The sequence below is a fragment of the Cavia porcellus genome, unplaced genomic scaffold, assembly GCF_034190915.1.
Source record: "Cavia porcellus strain 051 isolate PalLab524CR breed Dunkin Hartley unplaced genomic scaffold, mCavPor4.1 scaffold_23, whole genome shotgun sequence".
NCBI lineage: Eukaryota > Metazoa > Chordata > Mammalia > Rodentia > Caviidae > Cavia > Cavia porcellus.
This window is the reverse complement of record NW_026947506.1, coordinates 42,156,142-42,168,312: the sequence shown is the minus strand read 5'-3', so window position 1 is coordinate 42,168,312 and position 12,171 is coordinate 42,156,142. Positions and strand designations below refer to the sequence as shown.

The 12,171-nt window shown below is 46.7% G+C and overlaps 1 protein-coding gene across 5 annotated transcripts in view; it reads right to left on the bottom strand.

Moving 5' to 3' along the window:
* The window catches only part of Hip1 (huntingtin interacting protein 1), a 152,179-nt gene that overhangs the window by 45,260 nt on the left and 94,748 nt on the right, over window positions 1-12,171 (bottom strand). For 3 of the 5 annotated variants that reach the window (XM_003470091.5, XM_005003670.4, XM_063234297.1), the window contains exons 2-4: window positions 7,319-7,382; window positions 3,204-3,346; window positions 2,927-2,983 (exon numbers count right to left, since the gene is read on the bottom strand). In XM_003470091.5, the coding sequence (XP_003470139.1) occupies window positions 2,927-2,983; window positions 3,204-3,346; window positions 7,319-7,382 (264 nt within the window). Of the gene's footprint in view, window positions 1-2,926; window positions 2,984-3,203; window positions 3,347-7,318; window positions 7,383-10,557; window positions 10,725-12,171 lie in introns of those variants that run through there. The other 2 variants (XM_063234296.1, XM_005003669.4) reach the window with 2 other exon arrangements.

Genomic DNA, 12,171 nt, shown 5'->3' with positions numbered 1-12,171 from the left:
CAAATACCAAATCTCTCTGGAGGAACCTGCTTTGTTACAGACTTCAAAGAATTTCCATAAGTAATATCTCAAGGAAAACAAGGAGCTCACAGTAAAAAATAATCAAGTACAAAGGAAACTACAAAGCATGAGTAAAATTCACTAGAAATGCCAGATGGTAGAGACAGACTTCTAAGGACTTCTGATAACAGAATTATAAAAAGTAATACATGCCTGTAATTCTAGCACTTAGGAGGCTGAGACAGGAGGACTGCCATGAGTTTGAGGTCAGCCTGGGCTACGCAAGCAGTTCAAAAGTCAGCCTGAACTAAATAGCAAGACCCTGACTCAAAAATCAAACCAAATCAAACAAAAATACAAAAACAGTAGTATCTGAAATAACTAAGTTTGTTATATCTAAATATAGGAGATTGTTTCAAAGTATTTGTAGGGCATAAAAATTGTAAAGATACCAAGACAAATAACAAAAACAAAAAAAATGTATTGAAAGCAATGAAAAATACACTAATTGGAAACTTTATGAAGAATTTAACAACAGGCTAGCCCCAGATGAAGAAAGAGTAAGTAAATTGAAATCTGGATCTGATGAAATTACCCAGATTGCGGCAGAGACAAATTGGTAGAAACAAAACAATACAGCACCTTAACAACAAGGTACAAGTCACTGACAAAATTCTAACCAAGGTCTCAGAAGTGAAAGCAACTTTTTGTTTTTCGTTTTGGGAAAGACTTATGCAAAGTCAGTATTTGAACTGACAATCAGAAGTGTTCTTAATTGATAAAAGATACTAAAAATAGCTGCTGGGCACAGAGATTACTACCTATAATCCGAATCCCAAAACTATAGGATGCTGAGGCAGAAGTGTCAGAAATTTGAGCCTATCCTGGGCAATTTAGCCAAACTCTATCTCACAACAGAAATTTAAAAATGTACTGGGGATGTAGCTCAGTGTGAAAGCTTTGGGTTCAATCCTCTGTATTGCAACAACAATAACAAAAAATGACCAGAGAAAAATTGCAGATTAACTTCAAAGGCACAATGGTGAGTCTCACAGCTGACTTCCAAGAAAACAACGGAAGCTGGAGGTCAGTGGAAAGACGGTGGAATACTGTTCTTCATGTGCTGAGAGAAAAGAATTGTTGGCCTAGAATTCTAAATCAGGGCAGACATCTTCCATAAATAGGATTGAAACAAAGACTTTCTCACATAAGAAACATGTGTCTGTCACTAGCAGACGCTCAGTGCAGGCGCTCAGTATAGAAAGTTCTAACAGAATTAATTCAGGCAGAAAGTAAGCCCAAGTGAAAGGTCTGAGAAGTGTACAAAATAAAATAATAACTTCAAACAGAAACATAATAATAATGCACAAACTGAGAGAGTGAATGCTATTAGAATACTAATGTCTTTGTGTTCTACAGGAAACAGACAGAAATTTAGACCTTGATAAGTAAGCAAGTATTTTGTAGTTATTATAAAACAGATTTTTAAAAATGTTCCAACAATAAAGAGAAAAACAGAATAAGAAATCCCAATCAATCCATATTAAAGCAAAGAATCAGAGTAGTAGAATAAAAATAAAAACAAAGGAGACAAATAGAAAAGCGCAAGATAATATGAGAAACGTGGGGGCTTTAGGGTGTGGCTTAGTGGTAGAGGCCTAGGGTTCAATGTGTAGCACCAAAAAGAATCCTAAATCAAACCAAATAAAAAAATGCCCCCCAAACCAATGGGATATAAATCTAAATATATCCTGTGCTATAATAAATGTAAATGGCCCAAATGCCTAGTTAAAAGACCAAGATTGCCATCTTGGGATTTTTTTTTTTTTGAACTGCGGATCAGACTCACAACTGTGCACTTGCAAGGCAAGTGTTTATGCCACTGAGCTAAATCCCAGCAAGACTGCCATCTTGAATACAACAGAAAACAAAATTGCTTCTTGGCCAACCTGAGTAACATAGCAAGATCTCATTTCAAAAATGAAACCAAAACGAAAACTCAACTACAGTAAATACTATTTATAAAACATTCCTTTAATGTGAAAATATTGGCAAGTTGAAAAAAAAAGAATGGTCTGACACGGTGGTGCATGCCTATAGTCCCAATAGTGGGGAGGCTGAGGCAGGAGTATTGCTGTGAGTTCAAGGCCAGCTTGAACTATATAGTGAGATCTTGTCTTTTTAAAAAGAAAGAAAGAAAAAAAAAAAGAATGGAAAAAGATATCCTAGGAAAATTCCATAGCTGTATAGATCATAGGGAAGAACTGGGGGTCAAGTCTCAGGTAATAGGCCTTGTGATTTCAGGATAAACCACTTTCTCTTTCTGTACCTATTCTCATTTATGAGCACATTGAACTAAGTAATTCGTGAGTGCTGGATACAGGGTAAGACCAAATGGAAAGGCTGAAGTAGCGGCTGTCAGTCAGCAGACGGAAAACATCTTTCCACAGTCAGGAGGTGCTTCATGGGATGGAGCATCCCTGCCCCACACATGTAACCTCAGCCATCAGACTCCAGAGGGATCTAGGAGTGTGAGTGATTTTAATATTGCCATGTACCCTCCCCCTCATTCTAAGGCACTGAAAATCCCCAGCTAGGGGGAGAAAATGGGGATTGGCATTAAAAATTAAAAATGCTAATTCTCAATTTCCTGTGTCCCCAAGGAAAAACTCTGGCAATGTCCGTGCTAAGCCTGAACAGCTTTGAGACATGCAGTTCCACTGGCAGGAGAGGCTCAAGGCCCTGGAACTTTTCTGCAGCTTCCAGGTACTCAAGAAAGATAGCAGACATGGCGGTACTCTCTGGTGTCATCCTAAGCCTCTTCCTGATGCACACGGGAGGAATTCTAAATAAGCTTGCCAAGAGAGGAATTTGTGCCATCCCATAGTCCTTGTTTTGGGGCTCCTGGACCCATCTTCAAACTCACCCACATTCTGCTCATGTCACTCAATTCGTTTTTGTATCTCAGGGAGTCCTTTAGAACCTGCAGAAGGAAGAGGACAGCCATAAGGGAAAAGAAGGGATAGTCAGAGGTCAGTCTAGCTGGGCCTGGGTAGGCCGATCAGAACAGGTGCATTTACTTCTCTGGTAACCCAGAGGGCGAGAGAAGGGTCTGGCAGTGGACCACCAACCTTGTGTCCCGGCAGTCACTTTCCCCACAGCTTCTCTGGCTCCTTGGCCTCCCCTGTGCCCTAGAAACTTACATTTGGGTGTCCGTCACGGAGCAGCTTGTGGAAGACGTGGCAGAACTTCCAGCAGAGCATGGCATTGCTGGAGAGAGGCAGCCGGTTGACGACGGACCAAAAGGTCTGAGCTCCTTTCTCGTGGTGGGTGCCCAGGATGCACGGTGAGGCGAGTCATGGAAAGCAAAGGTGTGGGCCCTGCCGTAGGCCACTAACACCCAGGACACATTAGCAACTGGTCACTGAGGAGGGTCTGGCAGCTACTTAGGTCACATGGTGCTACTTTTGAGGGGGTGGGGGCACTCGGGACATTACTCATTGCTAAGGCCCAAAGATCAGAGTGTTCATTCTGACAATTTTTGAGCTGATGGCAATAAAATGCCCTTTTCTGGTGCAATCCATCTTGTGCGAAAATTTCCTCAGGGACAGAAGCATCTTGATATTTTTTTCCTAACTTGTACAAATGTCCTCAGGGCCAGAATCAATCTTGGCTTGCCCTCCTCTGGGTACCACGTGGGTAAGGGGACCCTTGGGGAATAACGTTTTATTAACACGACATTTTATTAACACAGGTAACATTCTAACAACACATGACACCATCTCAGAATGCTTTCTTGGAAATTATTAAGTGAGGATGAGGGCTGGGGCTGTAGCTCAATGGCAGAGCCCTTGCCTAGCAGGCATGGAGCCCTGGGATCTAGCTTTAGTACTGCAAGCAAGCATTGAATGCAAGAGGGTGTGCTCCACTGCTCTATCTCAGACCCTGGATGATGCGGAGGAGTCCTCCACTCTGATTGGTTGATTCTCTGGGGTCCTCTTCCTGGCAGCACCTACAAACCCTCACCAGTCAGGCAACTCTACTTGCTCCTTTCAAAGTTCCTGTCTAAAATTCTCTTCCTGCAGTCTTGAAATGCCTACAGCCCCCAACTCTTCCATCAATCTGTCTGGCTTCCTTCAGGGACCTCTGATGCCTGCATGTGGGAACGTGGGGCCACTGCTTTCCAGACCCAAATCCAAATGCACACACTACCTGCAGATCACCTGCTGCAGTCAGCATGTAATAAATGTCCATCTGTGTAGGCACTGTGTGCTAAGCGACTGTGCCATTGGAGCTCCAAAGTGTCCATCTGGCTTTGCGTGGTTTGTGGTTCAGCATTCAGATTTCAGTCATTAGCAAGCCAACTCTGAAGAAGAGGTTTCCATGAGTCTTTGCTTAATGAGGCCTCAAGGCCCCTTTACCAAGCACCATCAGCCCTGAGCAAGCTCCTTCCTCAGACTCGAAGCCTCTTCATCCAGGCACTGGTGAGGAGCCTGGTGTCGAAAAACGACTCTCCTAGGGTCAGAGAGCAATGACTCATCTGGAACACATGTTGTTTTGTTCCTGAGCTAAAGGTGCCACAAAGCTCCTTCCGTGGATGAAACTGTCATTCTGAGAGGGTGGCTGTGAACACAGGTTTTTGGGTTGAGAAGCTAAAATCACCTTTTGGTGTTGGAGCAATTTCTCAAATCACTTAGAAATACACACTTTGGGTCTACTCTGAGATGAGACAGAGCAGGCAGGAGGCACAGCTGCCTACTCTGCCCTTCCCTGTGTCCAGCAGCCACTGTCTACACATTTGCCACAAAGCTCTGGAGCCAGCTGGCATCCTGACTCTGAGAGAAGCCAGGAGAGCTGCCCAGCGTTCTTCAGTTTTATAAGCCTTTTTATGACCCCCAGGTATTTGTCAGGTCTTATGACAGGTGCCCATGGAGAAAACTATTAAATAAGACTCAGTCCCAGGCCCTTCAGGAGTGGACACCATGGAAGGGGAACAGCCTGTTCCCACGCTGGGATCTGCGATAGACTGAACAGCATTTCTGCAGTCAGACCATTAGTGCTTCTTTAGTTGGGATCCAGAAGAGCTGCTAAAAGAACTGATAAAGGATGTTTTTCATCTTTTTAACTGGGCATTTTAAACCTGTATCATAAGGAGCTGATTTTTTTTATTTTTTACTTTTGTCTTTTTCCTTTTTATCAGTACCAGGGATCGAATTCATGACTGCTGCTTGCAAGGCAGGTGCTTATGCCGCTTACCTAAATCCCCAGCCCCTGGAGCTGATGTTTTTGACATCTGTCCACATATAGAAATTGTCAATCTTCTCTCTCAAACTCTTTAATTGGAAATCTTAACTGAGGATCCATGACCCTAAATAAGGTCTCAGAGCCAGCAGGGAGCCTCAAGTGGGTTCTGGAATCTTCTGGAGTCGCCACATCCATCCCAGGCACCCTCCCTCTGAAGGCCTAAGCCCCAGCCTGAGGAGGTCCTCAGCCTCTGCCACTCAGCTCCAAGCAGACTGACCACACATCCTCAGCCAGGAGGGGTCAGGACTGAGCCTTCTACTGGGCCACTTAAAACAAGGACTCTGTATCTTTAATCCTGGCAAGGGAATGGAGTGTGCTGCAGTAAAGAGACTGACTGGGCCTTCTGAGCTCCAAGGAAAAACTGAAACCTCTAGCTTTACTTGCTTCTAGTTACTTATTTTCATCCCTGATCTTAGAAGTTGCTTAGCTAAATGATAAAGTATTCACTTATGGTATCTTTGCTCACATCTCTATGGTCAAATTAATGGTTTTGTCTTGTTCTGTTACAAGGGATTAAACCTAGGACTTTTACACTAAGCTACATTCCCAGCCTATTTATTTATTTATAGACAAAAATCTCATTAAATTGCTAAATTGACTAGGCTGGGCTGAACCTTGTGATCCTCCTGCCTCAGTCTCCCAGAGTGCTGGGATTATAGATGTCTGCCCCCACATCTGGCTTGGTTAAATCTTTTTTTAGGAATTAGGAGGTAGTCTTGTCTAGCTCAAATCAGTTGAAACTATTGACCCCTTCACTTGGGTCACAGCACCAACACTCTACCCAGAAAGCATACTCAGAACATGCCTCCTATCAGAAGCCGTGGGTGTGATTACCTATGACCGGATTATTGATTGCCTTACTCTGCTTCTTCCAATAACTAGTCCCCATGCCTTCGACTACTCTACTTCTTTATCCTATAAATACCTTTCAATCCCATCCCTTGGGGGGCAGTTGAGAGCTGCTCTCCTGTCTTTGTAACTGTGACTACCTCATGAACGAGCTCTTCCCCAAAACCCATCCTTTCAGTGATTGGCATATTGCATGGTGAGCAAAACAAGCCTGGCTCAGCAACATTTCTGGGGAGAAAGGAACTAGGCACTGGCCAGCCTCACTACTGGATCAGGCTTCTGCATTACCGCAGAGATTCCAAAGCCCCCATAGTAACCATAGTAACATACTAATTCCAACCAGAGGACAGCCCCCACAAGAGGTGCACCATGGGGAGCAGCGCTTTCTGTCTCTGGCCCTCTAACCTGACAGGTCTCCTCCAGGGGCCAACGCTGGCAGCTTAGGGACAAGCAGCTGTGCTCTAACTGCTGGGGCAAAGTGACCTGCATAAGCCCAGGCAAGCAGAGGTTTCCCATGGCCAATGATGCCAGCCTCCAGGGGTTCTGCAGTCTGTCCCACTGGGGTCTTTTTCCATCAGCCTTCAGGGATCTAGTCCTCTGAATCCAGAGGATCACAGGGCAGATCCCAGGGAGCCCATCAGTCTGTACCCCTTATATAGTGATGGTCTCATGATGGCTGACTCAGTGTGGTGGCCTGGGAGGACTTTTAAGCCATCAGTTTCCTCAGGCACAATGGCACAGGCCATGCCTGCTCACAAGGTGGGACTTACTTGCCTGTCGACCCCTGGCTCAATTTAACTGTAGCTGAGGCTTCTTTTTAATCTTTCAAGCTCAGGAGATGGGACATCACTGTGTCCCTTGGGTTTGGTCAATGTGGTTGTATGGGCAAAATGCAGAAGCACAGATGTGAGCCCTGGGAGCGCTCTCTAAGGCAAGCTGAAAGGACTGGGCTCCATGGCCTTGTGGGTCCTTCCCACCCTGATGTCCGTGTGCTCTAAGCCAGTGCTCTTGGACAGCCTGCAGCTGCCACCGGAAGCTGCTCCAGCCTGCAGGCACCTGGCCAGGAAGGGGTTCCCTCCTATGGCCATGCAAGAGCTTCTCCTGACTTCAGTCCCCATGACTTGACCTCCACGGGGCCAGCCTTCCCCAACATCCAAAAGGATATTTCTGGCATGTTTTTCCTTCACGGCCACTTCCTGCGTATTAATGGCCTTATTGATGCTGACAGTCTGCAAAACAAGAAGGGGGGAGGAGAAAGGAGGATATGATGAATAAGCCTCTGAGAGGGGCTGAGATCCTGCGACGGCCTGCCCCTCCCTCCTCCTCCGATGCTCCTTTCCTTGCAGACCCCCTCTGCCAAGGGAGGCTGGTTCCTCTGCGGGCACCCAGCTGGGGCAGAGGTGGGCAGCGCTCCCAGGCCAGCTGGTCCTGGTGGTCCTGGATGGAGCAGGCTTTGCTGCCTGGCATTGGTTGTGCACAGCTGCTGCACCCGCCTGCCACTCATTCACTTGGCACAACAACATGGCAATTAAAGTTCACACAAAGGGAGGCTTTTCATCCTCCAGGGAAACATTATTCCTTGGGGAGCAGGAGGAAGGGGTGCTGATGTCAGGGAGCGAATGTGGTCTGAGACCATCCAGCTGCCCCTGTCACCTCGAAAACCTTGCATGGGGCCTTCCCTGGCTGCCACTCCAGTTGCTCACTTTCTCATTCTTGGGCATTTTTAACTCCTTGATAAATTTCCTTTTCTCTCCTTCATTCTATCAAAAGACATTAAAAACATGTCTTCACAATCCCTTTCTAAAATTACTTATTTGCTTATTTATTCTTATCACACTGGGGATTAAAACCAGGGTATGCTGAGCTATATCCATAGCCCTTTGTATTTTTTGAGACAGTCTGACTAAATTGCCAAGGTGATACCCAAACTTGTAATCCTTCTGCCTCAGCCTCCTGAAAGGCTGGAATTACATGTACTACGGCTGGGTAAAGCTGTGTCCAGCTATAATTCTCATAAATTTAATGACACACATGCATGAATAAAATTCACACAAACACATAAACGGAATCCTATCGTGTAGGCTGTTCACTATATAGTGGAAATTTTTTCTTTCTAAAACTTTGCTTGATTCCTTTTCACAGACATTAATCACTCCTAACCCCCATCAAAAACCTGTTAGGGTTCCTACTCATGCATGTGTGTATGCATGCACACGCATGTGCATGCACACACACAAACACACACACTCTCCTACATACTAAGTGGGGAATTCTGCCATCATTCTAGGAACATGGCATCAGGGCATATAGACTCTCCTATCTTGCATTTGCTGTTGGAAAATATCTCATCAACATTCTTCAAGTAAACTCCAAACCTCTACTTCATCCTTTAAAGGGCCAACATACTGTTCCCCAGTGTGGGTGGAGATAATTTATGTTCATTTTCCTGTACAGGTAGACAATCAATCACTCCCAGTTTCTCCCCCCACTGTAAACTATTTAGTAAACACACAGACATAGACACATAAACACAGACACACAGATACACAGACACACAGAAATAGACAGACAGGCGTGTGCGCGCGTGCACACACACCCAGACAGCCTTAGTAACTAACAGATGGTTTTCTTTCCATGGCATAGACTTCTGGAAGTGAAGTGACTACTAGGGTCAAAGTGTTTTCTTAACCTTTCAATATGGAAAAGTCCAAACACACACAAACATGAAGAGTCATCTAGCATCAACCATTATGCATTTGTTTGCTATGGACCAGGGCCAGCCTTTTTTTCTGTAAATAGTAATTATCAGTAAATATTTGAGGCTTTGCGGGCTACATAGTTTCTATCACAATGATCTGATTCTGCCACTGAAGACTGAGTGGATACACAAGTGAATGAGGCTGTACAACAGGTGGGGGATGGACAGCTACGGTTTTTAGACCCCTGCTCTATACCACTGAAGCCCCAGCGCCTTGGATTATTCTGAAGTAGATAAATCCTGGACAAAGAATCACCTTGCCACTAAGTCATTACTCCAGGGGACTGAAAAAGACTTACAGGCTCACACTGAATTAGGTGATTTCTAGGTCCCTTCCTACTTTCGACTATTTTAAAGGTCAAGGATGTTGGGGAAAGGAGTTGTGACATGAAAGGTACTGGGGTCCACAGGGCTCTTGAGCTGGTACTGGGGGTCCTCAAGGCTCTTTCTTTCTTTCTTTTTTTTTTTTGGTACCTGGGATTGAACTCATGACCTCACACTTGCCAGGCAGGCGCTTATGCCACTGAGCTAAACCCTCAGCCCCTAGAAAGTTAATATTTATTTGTTTTTTTTTTTCTCCACCAGAATTAAGCTCTTAATTCATCTTTTTTTTTTTTTTTTTCTTGGAACCAGGGATAGTACTCATGACATTGCACTTGCCAGGCAGGTGCTTACACCACTGAGCTCAATCCCTGGCTCTAAAGGCTCTTGAACAGGTGAAGAATCAGACAAATGCCCTTCATCTGTCCGGTGAGCAGTTACTTCTTCATGCCCTAAGAGAAGCATGGGACATCTGTGTGGGCATCAGAGTCACTGGCTGCCACAATGAGTCCAAGTGACAAGGGCCTAGTCTATCATCTGACAGAAGTGCTTCCTAAAGCTGCTGCTCCAGGAACCTGTGAGCCCCACTGGCCTCCATGTTTCCTCCTATGGCTAGGTGGCTCCTGGAAGCTTCTTACTGCAACCAGCGTGCCCATCATCGTTACTTCTGTGGACATAGCTAGGCACAGGCTGTCCCGCGGTTGGAGGCTACGGCCCAGCTTCAGTGACAAAGGTGGGGCTCAGCATACTGGGCAGGGCTGAGCATAGGTCTTAAGCAAATACATATCACCTAAGGCCCTAGGAATGTCACCTGCCTCCAGGTTTCCAGGGCAAAAATCTGCTAGGACCTGGTCCCTGAACATCTTGCACCTGGGATCCTACCTCTGCATCCTATCCTATACTGCATGCATCTACCCATTTTCAGAGCACAGCCCATTGCACATTTTTTTGCACTTACTAAACTACCTAGGCCAATCATTTGTTTTTCTTTTTTCCTTTTGTTAATTCTGAAGTCTTTTAATGTGTTTGATACTTAGTATCCTGCCTTCCCTCTCCTCTAAGATTAAGTCCAGAGAGTAGGGATCCTGCTTCTCTGTCCCCACAGGCCCACAGCTTGCTCAGGCCCCAGGTTTTGCTGTCCCCTAAATACCCTAAGAGTCCCACATGTGACCCCAGCTGCTCAGAGAATGCTCCTGTCCCTGAAGTCCCAGACTCTAGAGGAAATCACTGGATCTGAACTGGTCCCACCCTTCTCCAGGCATTCAATGCCTGGGGGAGTGGTGCCCCAAGTGCAGGGGGTGGCAGCTTGGGGCTCAGTGGCTCACCTCTGGAGGGGGGTCTAGGTTAGAGAACATCCTCTGAGAACAGGCTGTCCTCCAGCTTTCCCTGGAGTCACACGGGACCTGAGACCAGATCAGCGCAGTCGCCCTGAAAGAGCAGCATTGTGTGCCACTTCCTGCCCCAGCTGGCCCCCGTGTCCCAAGCTGCCCCAGAGAGCCAATTAGCAGCAGGCACCACAGGAAGGGCGGCTTTCTCCCAGCCCCTCCCTCCTCCTCCCCCCTCACCTCCCCCATCCTACTCCCTGGGGACAGCCCAGTTGGGCTGTGACCAATGGCTGCCCTTTTGAGATTTGCTTCTTGGAGGAGTAGGTCCTAGGCTGGCCTGTGGGGCCAGCTGGGCACTGCCCGTTCATGCACACAGCTCCTGGCAGTGCCCCAACTCTTGGGCTGCCAAGGCTGGGCTGGCTTGCAAAGGTTCCATGCTGGGGCGGGAGGAAAGGATGTGCCCTGTGTGGGGGTGGCTGCCCTGAGGTGAGGGACCACAAGAGGGCCCTGGTAGGAGGAGAAAGCAGAAAAAGAAGAAAAAGAAACATAAAGAGCACACACTGCACTATGGTCTGTCCCTCTGGAAACTCCAGTTGAAATCTGATTGCCGCTGGTGGTGTTGGGATGTGGGGCCTTAAGAGGTAATTTGGTCATTAAAAGGGACTGACATCTGGCCTCTTCTACACATGCCCACTTGCCCTGCTACTGTCTACCATGAGGGGAAACAGCATTACGCCCTTGTGGGATGCTGGCCCTTGCCGTTGGTCCTCCTGGCCTCTGAGTGCCACGCACTAACTATGCTTCTTTCCTTTATAAGTAACCCAGTCTCCCGCATTGATATGACAACAGAAAATGAACTCAGGCAGAGAAGGGAGCCGTTCGTTCAAGGGAAGGCCTAGGTGGCTGCTGCCTGCGGCCTCAGTGTTGGCTGCTCATCCCAGGGCTGGGTCACTGACTAGGAACCACTAGTCTTGGACGCTGGTGGGAAACAGGCTAGGGGACACGGGGTCTGTGCTCTCGGCCCTCCTCCCCTACAGCCTGCATTCCTGCTATGACTCTCTACACCCATGAACCAAACCCCTCATGCTCAGGGCCCAGAGCATCTTCCTCCTCAAGTTCCTGATCCTGAGAGGTCCCATGCGTGGGCCCTTAGCTCCGGGGGACAGGGGGTGGAACTGCCAGTGAGGGAACAGGAAAGTGTGACTAGAACAGAGAAACAGTACACAAAGTCCACTGCGGCACACAGTGTCACAACACAGGTGGGCAGCTCAGGGGAAAAGCTAGGACACTGCACCTGAGCTAGGATGACAGAGAGTTCAGCCCAAGCTGAGATCTGATGAGTCTGTGACATGTGAAGAGACAAGCAAGGCACAGAGGGTGACACACAGCCTCCTGCGGCAGGGTACCTTCCACCACAGAGACTGTGCCAGTCTTAGCTGTGACACCTGACATTTGGTGACATCAAGGTCTGAAATTCTTTTTTTAAAAATCTTTTTTCTTGTTTTAATTTGTTGGGGGGGGGTCCTGAAATTTTTATCTTGATCGGAAATAAAAACAGAGTATACATGTCCCTTAAATTATGACAGGGTCACATTTCAATAAAACTATCATTAA